This window comes from Pyrus communis, chromosome 17 (genome assembly GCF_041283825.1).
Source record: "Pyrus communis isolate YQ-2024b chromosome 17, ASM4128382v1, whole genome shotgun sequence".
Lineage (NCBI taxonomy): Eukaryota > Viridiplantae > Streptophyta > Magnoliopsida > Rosales > Rosaceae > Pyrus > Pyrus communis.
The window spans coordinates 17,434,102-17,453,465 of record NC_142581.1 but is presented as its reverse complement, the minus strand read 5'-3'; the positions used below and the strand labels follow the sequence as shown (position 1 = coordinate 17,453,465).

At 36.9% G+C, this 19,364-nt stretch overlaps 2 protein-coding genes and 1 long non-coding RNA gene across 5 annotated transcripts; 1 reads left to right on the top strand and 2 right to left on the bottom strand.

The window, feature by feature from the left end:
• Positions 1-702: 702 nt before the first annotated feature.
• LOC148689551 (uncharacterized) lies at positions 703-2,388 on the bottom strand. 2 transcript variants are annotated; one of them, XR_015958857.1, is made up of 4 exons: positions 2,248-2,388; positions 2,063-2,151; positions 1,072-1,188; positions 703-799 (listed from the first exon to the last, which is right to left on the bottom strand). It is a non-coding gene; the product is annotated as an uncharacterized LOC148689551 (long non-coding RNA). The 2 variants fall into 2 exon arrangements; XR_015958856.1 differs by lacking the exons at positions 2,063-2,151; positions 2,248-2,388 and having other exon boundaries at positions 1,072-1,213.
• Positions 2,389-7,625: 5,237 nt separating this feature from the next.
• On the top strand, positions 7,626-11,283 carry LOC137749486 (CA-responsive protein). Of its 2 annotated transcripts, XM_068489583.2 has the most exons (6): positions 7,626-8,500; positions 9,936-9,988; positions 10,126-10,213; positions 10,317-10,415; positions 10,711-10,838; positions 10,930-11,283. In XM_068489583.2, the coding sequence occupies exons 1-6, from the start codon at positions 7,823-7,825 to the stop codon at positions 10,964-10,966; spliced, it is 1,083 nt and encodes a 360-aa protein (XP_068345684.2). In that variant the 5' UTR covers positions 7,626-7,822; the 3' UTR covers positions 10,967-11,283. The 2 variants fall into 2 exon arrangements, with proteins under 2 accessions (XP_068345684.2, XP_068345685.2); XM_068489584.2 differs by lacking the exon at positions 10,317-10,415 and having other exon boundaries at positions 7,630-8,500.
• A 259-nt stretch (positions 11,284-11,542) lies between these two features.
• Positions 11,543-17,965, bottom strand: LOC137749485 (transmembrane 9 superfamily member 7). Its single transcript, XM_068489581.2, has 7 exons — positions 17,700-17,965; positions 14,595-14,759; positions 14,354-14,463; positions 14,034-14,142; positions 13,846-13,958; positions 13,071-13,221; positions 11,543-12,954 (listed from the first exon to the last, which is right to left on the bottom strand). The coding sequence occupies exons 1-7, from the start codon at positions 17,823-17,825 to the stop codon at positions 11,797-11,799; spliced, it is 1,932 nt and encodes a 643-aa protein (XP_068345682.2). The 5' UTR covers positions 17,826-17,965; the 3' UTR covers positions 11,543-11,796.
• Positions 17,966-19,364: the final 1,399 nt, after the last annotated feature.

Below are 19,364 nucleotides of genomic sequence, written 5' to 3'. Positions count from 1 at the left end.
CTTTTGAATAATACTACACCTGAAAATTGTTTTATGATGCGGTTTACTGCTCTTTGAAGTACAGTAAGTGTAGCAACAATTCCCTAAAAAGAGTATATATGTTAAAGAATTGACTGAAATAATTATAACAGAAGTTAAAGATTAGATAACGGAAAATTGGATGCAAAAAATATATCAGCGGGGAAGTAAATGTAAGTGGTGTGAGAGACTATCCTGATTATGCCCTGATCATCTTAAATCGACACAGGAGGATATGGAGGTGATGGAGTAGTATCTAAAAGGGTCATCAGTATGAGTATAGGATTACTGGGTATTTCATCTTTGCTTGCATCGCAGCTCTATGAGGCTCTCTCTTTGGCTATGATCTTGGTGTTTCAGGACAGTTTTCTTCCTGGTTTATGATTCAAAGTTTGAAATAAATTAGATTTATCTTCCCATGCACCCCTTCCTCTTGTAAGCATAATAGGGGGAAGAGGATGAGGTTTTGAATTCAATGACTACCATGTGATATGAAAATCTAGGAATAAAAAGTTTGGAAGGCATGATGCAATAGGTTAACTAAAATAGACAGCCACAAAAGGATGGAAACGGAAACCACTTGCTAGCATCGAACTAAACTTGACATTTCTATGTGCAATCACAAAATTTCATCATTCAAATGATATTGCTTTGAACCAAAGTATGTGGAAAAAAGAGTGAAAACCTGATTAGCAATATCCACTTCCAGTGGTGCCACAGTGCTAAGTTTTCCTCCTCGAATCTCCAACAAATAAGCTCCTCTGTAATTTCTGCCTGAACACTAAAATAAAAAATTGGTACATAGACGAGGAGCTAAGATTACCTTCCATAAATCAATAGAGAACTACAATAATGTGAAAATCCGCATGTATAACCTATGTGTCCATCGTTATAGGTTTCAGCAGAAATACCATATTTTCAAAATCACTGATGATTCAATTTTAACCTAAAACCTAAGACCATCTCCGGTTCTTGGCAGATTAAATTTCAATAAACAGTTTCACATGTGAAATGAACAAAAAGAAACAGAAATAACAGGAATTAATAGTTTACCATCAACGAAGATCACCGTGGGCCAGACCGGCCTAGACGCTGTAAATCACATGACGCCTCCAAAATATCCATGGAGAGTATAGCACCAAGCACCCAATCCAATTCGAATCCATAGTGCTGTGATAAAGAACGAAGAAAAAGTTAATTATTATAACCCCAGATTTTATAAATGCCATATCCCAATCTTGTACTCGATCATGTACCAAGGTATTGAGGCTAACATTTCTAATCTAAAAGCCTAGAAATCATAAAGCAAAAAACAAATCTTGTGTCTTGTAAGCAACCATGCCTATATAATCAAATTTTGCTTACCAAAGTGGTCTTACCAATATTATTCACAGAAAAGAAAATTGAATAAAAGGAAAATAAGATAAACCAAAAAACTTTCTTTGATCATAAAAATTCCTTCAATTAAGAGAATAGAATAAACCATACATTAATACAATATCTTAACTGAATTAGCCTTTTGGATTGAATAAATTAGAGGAGAATCAAGCAATTGAATAAAATAGACGACAGGAGTGTAAGAATCATTACCTTTTGATCTTGTCATATATGTGATTCATAGTATCATCATATCCTGTGAACCAGATTTGCTAGATTGATGCATAGCTTCAGTACTAATGTTTTTACAAAACTAATTTGAGAGATTAGAGGCGTGTTAGATATGAAGTTTTTAGTTTTTATGTAATTTGAAGAGAGATTTTTTATGTTTTCTAAGGGAAAAAAAAAAACAGAAAATGGTAATAGAAGGCTCTGTTTGGTGTTCTGAACAACTAAATCGATGCTTTCATGGGATTTATTTTCAATCATGATTGCATTTCTTTGAAGTAATTATCTACTTCTCATATTTCCATTCCTTGATTCTCGGTTTATTTATTCAATTAAAAACCTAGAAAAAATTGGATAAGTACAACGAAACAAAAGAGAAGTGCAATCATTTTTCTTTGCTAAATTTCCAAATTGTTGCAAAAACTTTTCAATGATATACCTTAATTGCAACATGCCATCAGTGATGTATTCCTCATCTAACTTTTCAAAGTAGGTGTAGAGGTCAATGGAGGAAGCCAGCGCGCAAAGCTGCGAAAGGGAAAGCAAAGTTATGGTCGTTCATTTCTGTGAGAGGGGAGCAAAATGTATTTTACTTATGTGAAAACTTGTATATTTATTTCATACCCAACACACATCTTTAGTAGGAATACAAATTCACCAAATAGTTGGTTGAACACGAAACCGGATAAAAATCCAAACATTCCAAGGTCTAGTAAACAACACTGCGATAGGGAGTCCAAGTTCTTCAGCAGCTGTGATGGTAAAAGGCATGAAATCGTAATCACCAATATTATTCAACGAAAGATATAGACATTTGGTAATAATCATACATTGTTATAGAATTAGTGGGTGAATGCCCACTCAAAAGAATGCCCAAAGACTTAGTAATAGTGAGTAATAATGTTTGATACTTTCAAAAGTATCATCATTGTATTTTGATGGTTGTAGTTACGAGAGTCGTTCTATAAATAGAGCACTTCGTATGTTATCAAATGCATTGCGAAAGAAAGCAACAGAAATAATATCAGTATCCCTCCCTCTCTTTTCTGCCATCCTTTTTTATGCTATAACTACTAAAGTCGTAGTGTAATATTTTGCACCTGCTTCGCTCCTGTTCATAGAAAGGTTATCTCTCTAACTTTTGTCTATTTATAACACATTATCAGTACGACTCTCTAACCTTAAATAGGTCACATCTCCCTTCACCGAAAGAAAGAAAAAAAAATGCTTCATTTAAGGTTTTTCCCTGTTTTTCTTCTTCTTCTTCTGCTTCATCTGCGTGATGCACCCTCGCAATGAACTGCTAGCACCATGTTTGCTTCTCGTTCTAAATTTAACAGTTACTTATATCTTTGATTTCTTGTTTGGTGTAGTTCCTAGTTTCTAACCCAGTGTTTATTTATGTTAATTTTACTGTAATCAAAGATGGTGCGGTATAATTGCCAATCTTGAACAGCAAATTTAATTTTCACTGTGATCAAAGATGGTGCGGTACAATCGCCCATCTTGAGTTGCAAATTAAATTTTACTACAATTTTAGGTGGTGTGGTATAATCGTCCACCTTGCTCCACATATTTACATCGATCATACCTTGCTCTAGATATTTAAATCGATTATATCTTGCTCTGGATATTTAAATTTTTCTGCTGTTCAAGTGGTGCAGAATAATCGCCCATTCTATGCTTGTTTCGATGAGAATGGTGGGGTACAATCGCTCTTCTCATTAATCATGAAAATCTCGAGCCTGAAGTTTTAAGTGGATTGCATTATACAAGGTATCCTCCTGTGCTTGAAGGATTTACTGATGCGAATTGGATATCGGATAGTAATGATACAAAATCCACAAGTGGATATGTATTTACTTTGGGAGGAGCAGCAATATCTTGGAAATCTTCTAAACAAACATGCATAGCCCGATCAACCATGGAATCAGAATTTATAGCTCTCGATATGGCTGGAGGAGAAGCTGAGTGGCTAAGAGATTTTTTGGAGGATGTTCCCATATGGCCAAAACCTGTAACGACAATATGTATACACTGTGATAGTTTAGCTGCACAATATCGAGCTAAAAATAGTGTATACAATGGGAAGTCTAGACAAATTAGACGAAGGCATAATACAATAAAGCAATGGCTCTCTAGTGGTGTAATTTCTATTGACTATGTTAAGTCAAAAGATAATATTGCGGATCCGCTTCCTAAATGTTTGTCTAGAGAGCAAGTTAAGCATACATCGAGGGGAATGGGTTTAAAGCCAGTAGAGTAAAATGAAACTGCCAAACGGAAACCTAACCTAGTTGATTGGAGATCCCATGGTCTAGGTTCAATAGGCAAACTGGTTTGGCTAGATTCAAGAAGAAACACACTTACATACCCATTCCTATGATGGAAGAAGTGTGGTGACTGCTGATGATGTAGGATACATTAGTTTAATGATATTGATACTTGTAAATCAAGTGGAATAGTAGCAGCCTATTCTTAATCAATATCACTGATGCGAGAATTATACGCACACAAATTAAACCCTCTTTTTATCAAGTGTAGTAAGTATGTAAGTAGGGATCGTTCTTAACCGGGGATTAGGAGGGATTGCAAAATCACTTGGAAACTGACTCAAATAAATAAAAACAAGTTTAAAACACTAACTTAGACTTAAAGAATGCAAAACTAAACACTTAAAACACTAAAACAAACCAAAAGACTCAAACAGCACCCAAAACACTCAAAACTTCCTTAAAAACACTTTCTGGGCAGTTTTGAGCACTTTGGTGAATTTGGACGAATTTGTGTAACAAATTGAATCAAAACACTTATAAACACAAATTAAGACACTTTCTAACTAAATTGGACACTAAAGCAAAGGGGGATTGAGGTTTTGACGAAATTAAACTAAATGCACAGATTGCAATTTAAAGGCAGAATGTAAATATGAATGTGATGGAATTGAATGGATGGGAAGCTAGCTAAGGGGTTCATCTCCATACATGTTATACTTGCATATAAAACGATTTCCAATTGCTTTTCAATAAACCATGAATTCTCAACGCCCCAGATTAACCGTGAATTGCACTAATTAACCCTCAGATTTTCCTAACGTTATTGAATTGGATGATTGCATACGACAACCCAAAACATTCCCCACAAGTTCCCTATATGAATTGCATAATAGAGATACAAGCAAGAATCATTAAGTTCTTTGAAAACCATAAGCATTGACGAAGCACTCGTTACTATGAATTGCATGAAACTTATGCCAAGAATTTACTTAACGCAATTGAGATCATCAACTTTTACTACTTGTGAATATAATTCCATAACGATTAGGTGAAATTTCCTTATATCCTAGCATCCAATTTATGCATGATAATTAAGCGTGCACTCTCAACCAACACACACAAATCAATGTAATTCACATAGATAAGTAAATTGAATTCACAACTTATGAAACGCAATTAGAAGTAATCAAATCATATCGCAAGCATAAACATGTATTTCAAATCCCCCCCTAGCCAAGGGGGGGTTTAGTTCCTCATACGTACAAGACAAAGAGAATTGAAATTAAACATTGAAATCAAAGGAAAAGAAACACCTAAACATTCCAACAACTCAAACTTGAATTGTATGAACGTTTAGGCCCTCTTCTCTTCCTCTTTGTTGCGGCACAAGGTCTAAGGATAGGTTTTGGGGTGGTATTTGTATGGAGGAATGGTTGTGTGATGGTGTGAATTGTGTATGAATTTCTGGAATGGTGGAGGAAGGCACAGCACAAAAAGGATTCTGCTGGAATGGATGGTTTTGCACGGCTCAAGGCTTGTTCTTTGGTGTGAAGTGTGTATGGTTTTTATAGGGAGAGAATGGATGGGAGAGCATGTGAATGACAGCTAGGAGGGAATGATTAAAGGGTTGCTGCTAGGTTGGAAATGCATGTGGAATGGCTGGAACGAAGGGGGAAGCACGGCAAAGAGTGGAGAATGAATGTGTGGCTGCATGGTTGAATGATTAAGATTGCATGTGGCTCTATGATTATGGGTGCATGTGGCTGAAATAATGAAGGAAATGCATGTGAGTGACAGCTAGATTTGTTGGTGGAAAGCTGGAATTGCAAAGGGGAATGCATGTGCACGGCAAGGCTGGAAGAAAGAATGTGTGGCTGCATGGTTGTGTTGGTGATGAATGTGGAGTGGCTTGTGCAGCAAGGAATAAGGGATCCATAGGTAGGTGCGGCAACCTCTATGGCAGGTTCTAGGATTTCTTGAAACATGTTATTTAGCAACCTAACATGTTTTGGAACCCTTTTTTGGTTGGAACATAAGTGAGGTAGGATTAGGAAACTTCTAAGCCAAGAATAGAAACTTTGGTTTCCAATTTTTGAACTCTTTGTTCTTCATTTTCATTTCTTCATCTCTTTATTCATTCCTAGCCTCCTTTGGTCTTCAATTTCGTCCATCTACTTGGCTTTAAGCATATGCAATCCATTTAATGCCCCAAACTACTCCAAAATGCACCAAAATGCACTTTCTTGCTCCTTTAGCCCTTTGGACCTACAAACACACGAAAATAGCTTAAAGTACTAAAATTACTAAGTACTAGCAACATAAATGCAAGAAAACAAGCAAACTAAGGCGCATAAATATGCTCCTATCAATCACTTATATGAGAGTAAATGTGGGGTCACATTTATGAGAATTACATGGCTACATTCTCTAAAGCTCTCATGAATCCAGGATTTGTTCAGGACCAAAAAGAACACAAACGTATGAATTTGTGATGTGTAAATGTGGCATATGTTTTGCTTATTGTCTTGGTTTACTGCGGAGATGAACAGTTCAAGATTTTATATTCACTGCGTCATCTAGTAAATCTGATAAGTATATACTAAGGTAGGTTCAAGTCCAAAAGACGCCTCTTCTGATGTATGTCACATCTATTGTTTACTCTCGTATCTTAGTGTGTCTAGGACCAAAGAGTAGTCTCAAATGTGGGGTATTGTTGGAGTTTGAGACCCTCTTGTCCCACATTAGTCAACAGTATTTTTTCACTAGCCTTTATATAGGCTTATTCCTTTTCCTTAGTAATTAGAACTTGGACCATTTGGAAATGGATTGAAGGCTTGAGCCTTATGGTTGTGTGAATTAGGTTTGAGGATTATACTATAATATTAATATTAATTAATCAAAACAAGGGCCTTGGGCCTTGGGGCACTTGGGGCCAAGGAATTAAAATTAATCTGATCAATTAGTTTTAATTTCGAATTAAGTTTTTAATTAAATTAATTAAAAACGTTTTGATTAATAGACACAACTCTTTGGAAAGAGTTGTATCTTTTTGGAAAGAGCTGTATAGCTTCAGATACATCCAAAAGGTGTTTGAAGAGGTATGAAAGAGCCTATATAACTGGAGTCCTCATTTCCATCAATCATTATCTTTTCTTCTTCCTCCTTATCTTCCGTACAAACTTTCCAGAGAGTAAACACACAAAGCAATTCGCTAGAGTTCTATAATCCAGTGCGGGTTGTAGAATTAGGTAGTTGTATCCTGGTCGAGCAGACGTTGTAGAACCACAAGCACACGAGCGAGACGGAAATATTGTTCGAAGGACATAGTGTTTGCGCTAGCCTCTACCTTCAATTCATTCAAGTTAGTATCATATTAATTTTTTGTAATTATTGTGCTATTGCATTCTGTATTGCAAGTATTTTTTAATAATAAAGTATAAGTATTTCGGTTCTGTGTTTCTATTATTTTATTGTTTCTAAATTGTTCTCCAACACACTATTCAAAAACAGTGAAAAACAGTGCTAGGGAAATCCAGTTTTAGTATACGTATAATTTGGAGTGCCTAGAATAAAAAATCGTTAGTGTAAAGCGTATATAGAACGACGTATAGGTGTGAGAGAGTTTGTTAAGTGACACAAAACGACATCACACGGTCACACGCGTAGGCCCAAATCTAATCCTCCATAGAAAATTCAGAAAAAGCAAAACCAACACAAAAGGAATACGAGAGAAGACTCAGTGGAAAGCAGCCTACTGTGAGAAAACCACCTCTCTTTCTCTCTCCTCTCTGTTTCCCTCACTTTCAATCTAACCTCCCAGCCACTTCAATCCAATACAAAACCAACATCTATACATATACACTTATACACGTACATAAAGCCCACATTTTTGTTCCTCTGTTTTCTGTGGCCGACGCGTTTTAATGGCGGCTTCACATTCGTATCCATCCAATCTGGCTTCCAAATTTCCAATCCCAATACAGTGTCAGTCCCAGTTCCATACGCAAACACCCATGTTATCTCTGTGCACCTTCGTGTTCCTCGTCACCTTCTCCCTCTTCCTCTTCTCCTTCTCTGTTTTCAAAAAGTTGCAGAAAACAGAGCACAAGCAGCAGACCTACGACGACCTTTTCGAGCTCAAACGTTCATTGTCCCAAACTCTGGGCAAGACCCATCCGGGCCGTGAAAATAACCCGACCCATTTCGACAATCCGCCCCACAAACTCCTCGTGGAGATCCTGCCCTCTGATTCTTCCAAATGGGCGAGCTTGTTCGTGAACAGTGAGGGTGGCGGCCCGGATAACGCCGGGTCGGGTTTGGACGGGGAGACAGTCGGGTCGGAGGGGCATAAGGGAGCTAAGAAGAAGAGGAGGAGGGCCAAGAAGAAGAAGTCGTCGCATTTGGAAGAGGAAGAAGAAGATGGGAGTGAAGATTTGTGCGGTCAGGGGAATTCGGGTCCGGGTTTGGGCTCTCGGGTGAAGGAGGAATTGGTATGTTTTTACCCGTTTACATCATCGAGTAGTGCTACTCAGAGGAAGATCAAGCAGCAATACGATGAGCTCATGAAGTGCCATGAGTCCGAGAAATTGACACTCGCTCAGGTCAGGCTCTTAAATTTTACTCCCAAAAGTTTCATAATTTATTTTTGGAATATATTTTCTTTGAGTTATGGTTTTATTGCTCGTGTAATTTTGTTTGAGATTAGTTGTAATTGTATAGCGATATCTGAAAACATATCTTGCGGGTGCCCTAAGAAGCTCATAGTACCATTATCAATGTACAAACCAAAAACTACACATAAGGTTCTTGTTTTGGCAATTCAAATGTAGGAGACGGCTTTTTACTAATAAATCGATATTCAAATCATTCCATTCCGCGAGAGTCCAGTAGTCGAAAGCATCACTGAATTGATTTGTGACTTGTTCTATATCGCCTTTGCCTTTAATAGAGTTGAAGATACACTTGAAATTGGTATTTGAGCAACTTGAGTTAAATTCCATTATTTTCCTAGCAAATTTGCAATGGGGAAATACACAGGATGGAGTGTTTGTGCTGCATTGGTAGGAGTAATCGGATTATCGTGTATATGCTAGACTCAGAAGATTTGGTTACGCCATTGGTGCGCAAGTATAGGGTTGACTTTGTTGGTTAGATGGTTAAGCCAAATGACATGTCTGGTATCCCTAGTTGAAAATAAGAGGATTTACAGTAGTTATTTGAAAGTAATGTCTATGGAGTCTTGAGCAGGTTGAGAATGAGGTAAAATGTTGGCCGTTTGCTTGATTCCTCCTCCCTCCCACTGCAATTTGGCTTTTGAGATTATCATAGGGTTGCTCTTGGAAACAAGCAACCCCAAGTCTAAGTTTATAAGCAGAATAAGGTTTAGTAGTAACCAAAAAGCACTTAGCTCGGTTTATTTAACTTTGTAAAATCTATGAAACGCCTCATTAGTCATCACACAATAATGAATGATAAATTTTGACTTGACGACTTGATGGAATTTCTTCTGGAGTAAAATGTCTAATTGATATCTCCGCATCGTTGTTCTTTCTGATTATTTCTGCGCTTTTTATTCTTGATTTATTCTTATAGATAAATCAGATAACTTGATTCAAACTGCTCTACACTCTCACACATGAGGAGTGCAGATGGTCATCTAACGGTGTTTATGGAGTGCCAAAATCATCATTCGTCACCCTATGTTTATTATTTAGAGTACACAGCATGGGGAATTAGTGTAATTCATTGTTTGTTTGTGTCTTTGTTGTGCTATACAAGCAAGATTAAGATTTTTTTCTGCTCATTTTACGCTATAATTTTTTCAGAAGCCTCATCGTGATTCTGTATATTCAGAATATGGTAAATTGAGAAAGTGGATAGAGAAACATCGGTAGATACCTTGAACCATATAATAGATATTCCATTCTTGTTCTTCTCATTCCCTCAGGGTTTAGCATGACTTGCCAGGCATAATCTGTTTATAGTTTAATGATAGAGGGGTAGTTAAATTAATCCTTTTCGTTCTCTTATATGCAGGTTGGACAGTTCGCTAATTGCTTGGTGGACGCTAGAAATGAGCTACAGCACAAGTATGTTCTCGAATTGTTTCCAAGGGACCCCTTTCCCCTGTCGTTTTTAAAGATGAAACACATGATTATTTTTCGGAGTCTTTTATAGAAAGTTTACTATGCTTGTCCGCCCTTATGTTTGTTCTTTTTTGTGACAGAGCTGATGTTATTCAACGTAAATTCACAATAACAAAAGCTCTCTTATTCAAGGCAGACAGATCTTCTTTTGACCGCCTACATCAACAGGTTGGCTGGTTAAATTCAAAAAAAGTTTTGGAATTTGGTAGGTAGAAATGTTACCAAGTACTCGTGTCATCTTTCAAGCGGATTTATTCATTTGATGTTACAGATGTGCAAGCTAGAGTTAGAACAGAAGAGACTGGAAGAGGATGCATCTGTCTACAATTGGCTCCAACAACAGCTTAAGCTTTCACCAGCATACAAGAAAGTATACATATAAAATCCTTAGTTCACAGAACGATAAATGATAAGAGGCCTTAGATATACCTATTGAGATGGCCGGTTAAAATAGATGGCACTGGTCTAATTTTCCTCGTTCACCTAAGATCCCTTGAAAGTTGGTTCTAAAGAAGTTCGGCTTCATATATTAGCGAAACTGACCTTGGTCTCCTTGGTCTCTTGAAGACTATTGCCCTGTTTTTCGTTCTGTAAATGAAGTGTCTTTCTTGCTTGCCCTCATCTCATAAGATAAACTGATAAATAGCTTTTTCGTATGATCGCAGATGTTTGAAATTAGTACCCACATCGACTTGAAAGCCAAATCCAGAGAACAAATGGAGAGCACAGATGTGGAATTTACTGAAATATCATTTGAAGAGTTACTAGCACAAGAAAAGAAGGATTCATTCTGGTTCGTAACTAATATTCGACCCTCCATTTTTCCCAAATCAACCAAATCCATCTTCGTTGGCTTGAATTTTCAATTGCAAAATCACATGCAGGCAGAAAAATAGGAAATCAAGATCGTGCTCTAGCTGATGGCTGTGTCTTACTGTTGATTATCATCTCTTGCGCTTCAGAAATGCACTGTAACGGCAGCGAGTACCATCAACTACCCTGTGGTTTTTCAGGTTAAGCTGGCCGGATGACAATATGTTGGCATCACGAAGTCATGGATTTTGACCTAACCCGAATGTTGTATAAGAGGAAGCTCGACCGATTTTACATTTTTAAGCTCCTGGGATTTGCCACAGTTTTGTAAAAGGTAAATCAAAATAGAAAGTTTTGGCTGAATTCTTATAAACCAAAGTTCAATACTTCAAGCACGAGCAAATGAAATTGTACGGTTTCCCAGATATGTAGATGTTAGCTTGCTGAGCAAGCAATTCCACTATTATGTCTGAAAACAATGCATTACAATACTGGTTGCGATATCTATGTTTGCCTCTGTGTAATCACAGACGGGAAAGAACGTTTCCCCGTACCCAGCAGGGAGCAGTAGTCGTCGTATATGGACGGGTTAACGCCCTCTCTTTAAGGTTCTAGTACAAATGTTATGGTTTCAACTCTCGCAGATGGAGAGAACTAATGAAACAAGTACAAGAAACAGAATCGTTATGTAAAAGTGCAGGGCTGATATATATAGAAGCAACAAGCTTAAAACTACAAAGTAGAGTTTCACAACAGCGTAAATGAAATGAACAGGTCAAGCTCTATTCTACAATACACATAATAGGAGATTTCAGTGAGATTCGGAAAGTCTCTTATCCTCGTCTTGTGAAAGCCAAAGAAAACTTGAACACCCTTCTGCTTTCTCATGTAGATCTCATCTTAGTATCTTGCCCTCAACCTCTACATGCATCTTTAGATCAGTCAATCTTCACAGAGGAGTAGATCTTTCGAACGAACCAGAAACACGCGTAGAAACCAATGGTTCCGGTCAGGACGAAAAAGGCATATGAAACAATTAACATGTACCCAAAGTAAAGGATGCCCGAAACAAACTTTGTAATCTCCAACTTGGTAAAGAAGTAGAAACCAGAGTAGAGGAGAAGGTAAAGAGCTGAGGAGCCAGCGGTCAGGTAAGATCTCCACCACCAGTGGTAGTCTTCACTGCATAACTGGAAGTAGCACAGCACAATTGTTATCTCCGCACAAGTGATCAGAAGGATAACAAACACTATGAAAAGGAAGCCAAAGATGTAATAGAACTGGTTCAGCCAAATTGATGTTAAGATAAAGAACAGCTCGATGAAAACCGCTCCAAATGGAAGAATGCCTCCAATAAGGATAGAGAATACTGGTTTCATATACCACGCCTGCTCTGGCACCTGCCGAGGAATTTTGTTGGTCTTTACAGGGTCTTCAACAGGTGGTTTTTTGAACCCCAAATAACTACCCACAAAGACCAAGGGCACTGATATTCCAAACCATAAGCAAACCAAAGCAATCATTGTCCCAAAAGGCACAGCCCCAGAAGACTTCTCCCCCCAAATTAGAGCATTCAGCACAAAGAAGACAGCAAAAAGAATTCCTGGAAACATGAAGGCAGTCTTTAAGGTATTCCTCTTCCACTCTGTACCCTTGAACATTTTGTACAATCGTGCAGAGGAGTAACCAGCAAATACGCCCATGAAAACCCACAAGAGAACCATGGCAGTCATGAGACCCCCTCGGTTGGAAGGAGACAAGAAACCCAACAATGCAAATATCATGGTTACGAGTGTCATTGCAAAGATCTGAACCCCTGTCCCAACGTAGACGCAAAGTAAATTGGAATTGATTGGTGGCCTAAAAACATCTCCATTAACAAGTTTCCATCCAGTTTCTTCTTGAGCCTCATCTTGGCTGTCCAGCTGATTATAGTTGGCAATGTCTCTGTAAAGAGTTCTCATCATGATCATAGCCACCATACCAGATAAAAAGAGGACAATCATCAATGAATTTATAATTGAAAACCAGTGGATCTGATCGTCATTCATGAGGAGGTACGTGTCCCAACGAGATGCCCACTTGATCTCACTTTCCTTGGGGGAGGGAGGGGTAAGGCAAGGTTCATAAGTTTGTAGAAATGAAGAAAAGCAAAGTTCATAAGTTTGTAAAAGGAAGAAAGAAAAGTAGCCAAAGGGTTTAAATCATGTACCTTAAAGGAGACATCATATGTAAACACAACCTCCTTATCTTTGTCAACTTCTTGTGGAACACTGCTTCCCGGTGGAAGATTTTTCGTGTCTTTATTGCACGTTGCCAACTGAGTATTGTTACCATTCCACTCCTTATATTCGTGATTGATACTATTGAAAAGAGGCGTATAAGAAAATAAGAGAATCATAATAAAGCTATTCACAATCTTAATGAATAGAAAGCGATCCTTTTCAAGAACTCTTGGTTTCTTCATACTGAATCTTGTTCGCAAAGCATTATTTTTTGAAGGTCAATTAAAACGAAGAGGTTATATAACTAAGGAATTCACTACTTGGCCAAGAAACCCATTACATGCTTTAAAATGGGCATACAGCGTGATGGAACACAAAAGTACAACAAGAAATCGTACACCCTTCTTTACTATGCAGCTAATTATAAAGTCAATCTTATAAACATCTACATTGAAAGACCTAGACTTTTGCAAGGGAAAGACCCTCCAGGAATCAAGAATAGAATACCACACTTTCTTTCTCTAACTTCAAAATTATAAGTAAATGACCACACAAAATATGTACTCAGCAGAGGTCAACTGGACATGCATCACAAGAGAAATGTATGCAGATTCTTTTCTTTTACTTTCAAGTTTCAACTGCATTACAGTATTTCTATCATCCAAACATACAAGCCTGTACTTAATCAAGGTCAAGTGGCATACATTAAACGAGAAGTGCAACAAACTGACCAGAAGAGGGAGAAGGAAAAAGATATAGCACCTGTTTGGAGTAACCTCAAATCCAACAATTCGAGCAGAATCAGTCTCAGGATCTTTGTGATACATAACTCGGAAACTCAAGTGGTTGTTAATAAAATATTTCTCCTCTTTATTCTGTATAGCATATAAAACATAAGATAACATAAATGAGTCCTACTTCAACATTAGCAACTAGTTTGTAAGGCATACCCCAGCATAATTTCCCTTGAATCCAACACTGAATCCATGTTCATAAGTTGTTGAGGGACTTCCATCCCGCCTTTGTCTGACAACAGCGACTGGAAGGTTATCCAAAATCCTGCAGTCCAATTCAGAGGTCACAATCAAACCGTTAAGAAACATAAAATGATCTTTGACTTCAAAATAAGTGAATGTGACCAGGGAGAGAAATTAAGTTAACGTAAATCTAAAGCAGACAAATCATACAGGAATGACACTTAGAAATTCAAAAAAGAGAATACTTGAAATTACAAACTAAAAAAAATACAGGAATGACATTTTTGCTTTACATTTGTACTCGATATTTATCTTGAATTTTTTCCTTGAAGTTTTTTGCAGATTCAGCGTCAAGGTTTACTCGACAAGCGACTACACAGGACTGCTCCTCCCTCATTTTGAACTGGAAAAGAATTTACAAATAGAGGTTTCAAAAGCAAAGTTAAATAAATGAGATTGAGATTGAAAATATTGTTAAAAAAACTTCTATACTAATTGAGTCGCCAAAATGAAAAAAGGGTTATAACTGCTCACCATGTATACAGAATTCTCGATGCGATCACCGCGGAGAACTTCCCCCAGATTTTCTGCACTGTTTACAATCTGTGGGGGAGTACAATATCTTAAGAAGTAAAAATCATATGGAAGTTGCGTCTTTGTAGATGACAATTTGTTCACTTTAATAGAAAGTTCATCTCCCTGTCAGAAAGAAGACAACCACAGTAAAAACATTAGTATTCTGTGTATTAATATAGCAAACAAGGAAAGGGAACATAATAGTGTTCCAAAGTCAAAATTGATTCAACGTGACATTCAGGCTACAAGCTGTAATCATACTTTTAAATATAAACTTATAGCCAGACACAATATGGCACCCAGAAGAAAGGGGACGGCTTAGCTCATGTATGTTGGAGAAACAGCCAGGGAACTGTAACATGAGTTCAAATACTATGTACATACATCTAACTTGTTTAGGAAAGAACTTGACCCCAATGTTCGCTAACAACTTCGACAGAAAATAATTACAATGAAATGACAAATGCTAGATGATGGTGCAAGCTTGAAACAATCAGATCTTCTGAAAGCCAAAGAAACGATTCTAATAATCAGCAACAGATGGATGGTCACACTTCAATGAATATTCTGGCATCATTCTTATGATAGACACAACAGAAAACTATCGAATTAACAGAAATCCCAACAACATTCACCGATGCATGCCCACAATTTTCGAGACGAGCAGACTATAAAATTTAGCTTGATCATTATATGCACGTGTACAAATCTAGTACATCGATACTTCACTCTCTCCAAGCATACACTTCCACAATCCCATTATGTTTGAAAAAAAAAAAAAAAAAAAAAAAATACAACAAATCTTGAACAAATATGAATTCATATTTCTATGAGTGCATTAACAAGCTCCTCACTTTTGGAAGCGGTGAACGATTTGTTGCTTTTGGATTATCTAAATTTCATTTGATGGTGATATCATATCATAATTCCAACCATATTTTACACTCAATACCGTAAAAAAGTTGACCTCCTAACATTTTTACGAAAAAAAAATGCTGTAATCCTGCACCCAAAACGGATTCTTAGAATCACTTTTCACCAAAAAAATATACTAAAGCCGAATTCAATCAAAACTTTAGAAATAAAAGCAACTACTCCACTAAATCACACAAAAACCTTAACTCTAAGGCAACTACGGGGGGTGTAGCCAAATTTGGATTTGATGGTATTTTAATAGACTTTAAAATCAGAGTGTAGTCAATTAGGAGTTTGATGGTGGATTTTAAAAGATTTTAAAATCAGGGTGTAGTCAAATCAGGATTTGAGAGGATTTAAAGAATACATCCAAATCTATGGGTAATCAATAGTCAAACTTGGATTTGAGAGGATTTTAAAAGACTTTAAAATCCTAGTGTAGTCAATTAAAAGATTTTAAAGGATTTTAGAATCCACTCAAATCTAGGTGTAGTCAATTAAAGGATTTTAGAATCCTTTAAAATCTAGGTGTAGTCAATTAAAAGATTTTAAAGGATTTTAAAATTCATCCAAATCTAAGCGTATTCAAAAAATTAAGATTTTGGAGGATTTCAATAAGTTGTGGATTTTGTGGGATTTGAGAGCCAAAAGTATATATAACCAATACCAAAAAGAATCCAACCTCACCCCCTAGGATTTCAAATCCTTCCACCACAATCCATTCAAATTCTTAAAAATCCATATGAATTTTGTAGGAATCTTAATCCTCTTAAATCCTATCAAATCTATCACTTTTAAAATCCTTTAAAATCCTTTAAAATCTTAATTTGACTACACCCCCCTAAAATTTTAAAAGTCCATACAAATCTAAGTGTAGTGGGAATGCTATAGATTTGCTAGGATTTTGGTGGATGAAGGATTTTGATGGATTTGAGGGTGGGTGGTATAAATACCCAATCCCATCAACAATCCAACCCTCCCCCATCTGATTTCTTTTCATGCCAAACCATAAAAGACGAATTGTCCTAGCATGAGTTCCAAGCATTCCCCACTAAACTTGCATTTCACATTTTTGCTATATTTTTTTCTGCATTTGGTTTGTTCCTCTGGGAAGATTAGTAACAATTGGAGCATGATTTTTCTGAATTGGGATTTTATCTTTTTTATTTTTTTTGGCTTTATAATCCGTGCTCTTTCCACTTCTCATTTGCAATTTTTTTGGGGCTGTCGAAAAGAATTTAAATTATCAAAACTGGAACAATTTTTTGGTGGGTTAGATGAATGCAATTAAAAAAACTTGGGTTTTTCGTTGATCTGGATTCAATACGTGAAAATGGCAATTGAGTTTGTTTTTGTTTAATCAGAAAGTGGAAAGAAATTGTTTTTCGGGAATTCCCTTTACTGGTTTGGTGAACTAGGGTTATGCAATTTTGGCCTACAAGCTGTTTGTTTAAATGCCACAAAGAAGTATCTGATGAATTGGTTGAGCTTTTTTTCCTCCGCCCTTTGTCTAATGAAGTTTCTGTTGGTTTTAATTGCTTTTCGTATAATGTGTGTAATGTTGTGGCAATTTTTGACATGAATTTGATACTACTGAGATTTTGGGTCAATATGTTATGAGATGTGATTAGATAAAAATTGGGGAAGAAATATATTAGCCATTTGTAACTTTGATAAAAATCCATGAAAAATGTCCACACAAATCCTTAGAAATCCATGAAAGAATTTCATACAATCCATAGAAATCTATAATGAAAATTCATATAAATCTTTCAAAATCCATATAGAACTGTAGAATCTATTAAAATCCTTTAAAATCTGTCCCTTAACAAATCTATTAAAACCCTGTGAAATCCAAATTGACTACACCTCCCTAAAAGTAACGACAAGATTAAACTACAGCTCAAAAATCCAACCCCAACCCCAAAACCCAGAAAACCCATATCGCAGATCTAATTAAAAGGAAAAACAGATCAAACCCAAAACCCCAGATCCACCACTGGTTCAGTGGAAACGAAGACAAACCCAAAACGATTCAGCCACAATGCAGCGACTAAGGACGAAATAAAAAGCAATTAAAGTGATAAACAATTAAAGGGTCATCGAATTCGAAGAGAAAAAAAAAATGGAGATTTGAAGAGAGCTTACAATGTGGAAATCGCGAGGAGCGACGCCCGGGAGGTAGAAGCAGTGGGACGAGGAGATGAGGAGGAGCACGGTAAAGATGAGGGTTGTTCTGGTGGTGGTTGTAGGGGCGGAGATCCTCCTACCCATCTTCTTCTTGTTCTTCTTCTACCTCGATTCGATCGAGAGAGAGAGGTGTTTACAGAGATTTTCCCAGGGACAAAAGCGCATAAGCTAATCTCCAGTCCTTCATTGATCAGGTAGAGTTGTATTATGGGAGAAATTTTGAGGTGTACCGGTACACCAAAAAATTGGTGTATCCTGATTAGAATTTGATTTTATTTATTTATTGAAAAATAAGTGAGGGATAAGTGAGGATTTATGAGTGAGGGTACATCAAAAAATTTTGGTGTACCAGGTACACCTAAAAATTTCTCGTATTATGGATCCTTCTTTTTATTTTCTTTTTATTGTCAAGATGTGACGTTATTATAGTGTTTATATGCCAAATTACTTCTCCCTCCTCATACCAATTTTCGACTATAAAAGCCGGTAAATTAAAGGAGATGCAAAAATTACATGATGTATTAAAGATAAAAGTAAGTAGGTAAATAGCACTACTTTTTTGTCAATTCCACTTTAATATTTTTTTTCTTCTAATTCTACTATAGCTTTGTGTTTGGTCGTATGATGGTTGAGTTGAAATAATGAATGAAGTTATAAGTATGAGTTAAGTTGTAAATACGTCTCTTGTCTTTCTTCTTTCCCTGCTTGTGTCTCTCATCCTTTACAGCGTGCCTTGTATTTATAGAAGCAAGGATCCTTCCAGGCTTCAACTTTGGGAATCTCCTGGTTTCTTTTCCTCTTCCAAATCATCTAAGTCTTCCTTCATCATGGATGCAGTTACAGGTTTCTCTTTTAGTATAATGCTGCAAAGGTTAGGAGCCCTGTGAAGCCTGATAGAGCACACTGCCCAAAGTTTCTCTTTTCCTGGACCAAGTTCCACAACACCTTTCTTGGACCATGTCTCATAGCACGACTTTATCTTTGGTAACGCTCATCCTTGCTTTCTCTCCTATTTTTCCTGTGTGAGCTTGGAAAGGAAAGATTCATTTCTACGCAAGAAAAGGGGTGTGCGACTCTAGATAAACATGTGATTTGGTTAGCTCAGGTTTAGGTTTTTGTTGTTTCCTAAGTATCATAGTTGTTTTGCAAGGGAAAGGGTAAGGATAAACCTATTCTCTCTCAAGCCTTCCCACGTGAAGCCAAAATCATGGGCTTGCACTTTTGGTACTCCCATGCAGTCCAAAAGTCTTCCACAATTCTAATTCCACATAGGCCTAGTAAACTTCCATAACCATCCACACCACGAATCACTCGACAAGCCCCGTTAAGTGGCTTGGGCTCATTTTAGCATGGCGTGACTCATATCATAATATTAAGTATTAATATTATAATACAGCTTGACATGATAAATATGCGTTATTTGCATGGGCTTGGCATCTAATAAACTACTATTTTATTGGCGCGGCATGATCGTAAATTTGCATACTCTTCATTTCGTACTTTATGCATGAATTTAAGTTTGGCTTGTGACGCTTCCACAATGATTGGGCCTTGAGACATGATCCTACTGAATTTTTTCTCCTTGACTAGGTTTCAATGGGAAACCCATCATTGGCTAGTCAT

Excerpts from the sequence above, each read along its gene's own strand:
- LOC137749485 (XM_068489581.2), bottom strand. The coding sequence starts at position 17,825 with ATGGGTAGGAGGATCTCCGCCCCTACAACCACCACCAGAACAACCCTC. Across the intron at positions 14,143-14,353 it reads GATAAATATCGAGTACAAAT|GATTTTGGATAACCTTCCAG; the intron begins GTAAAGCAAAAA and ends ATTGGACTGCAG. Across the intron at positions 13,959-14,033 it reads TCAAGGGAAATTATGCTGGG|AATAAAGAGGAGAAATATTT; the intron begins GTATGCCTTACA and ends TATGCTATACAG.
- LOC137749486 (XM_068489583.2), top strand. The coding sequence starts at position 7,823 with ATGGCGGCTTCACATTCGTATCCATCCAATCTGGCTTCCAAATTTCCA. Across the intron at positions 8,501-9,935 it reads AGAAATTGACACTCGCTCAG|GTTGGACAGTTCGCTAATTG; the intron begins GTCAGGCTCTTA and ends TCTTATATGCAG. Across the intron at positions 10,416-10,710 it reads TTTCACCAGCATACAAGAAA|ATGTTTGAAATTAGTACCCA; the intron begins GTATACATATAA and ends GTATGATCGCAG.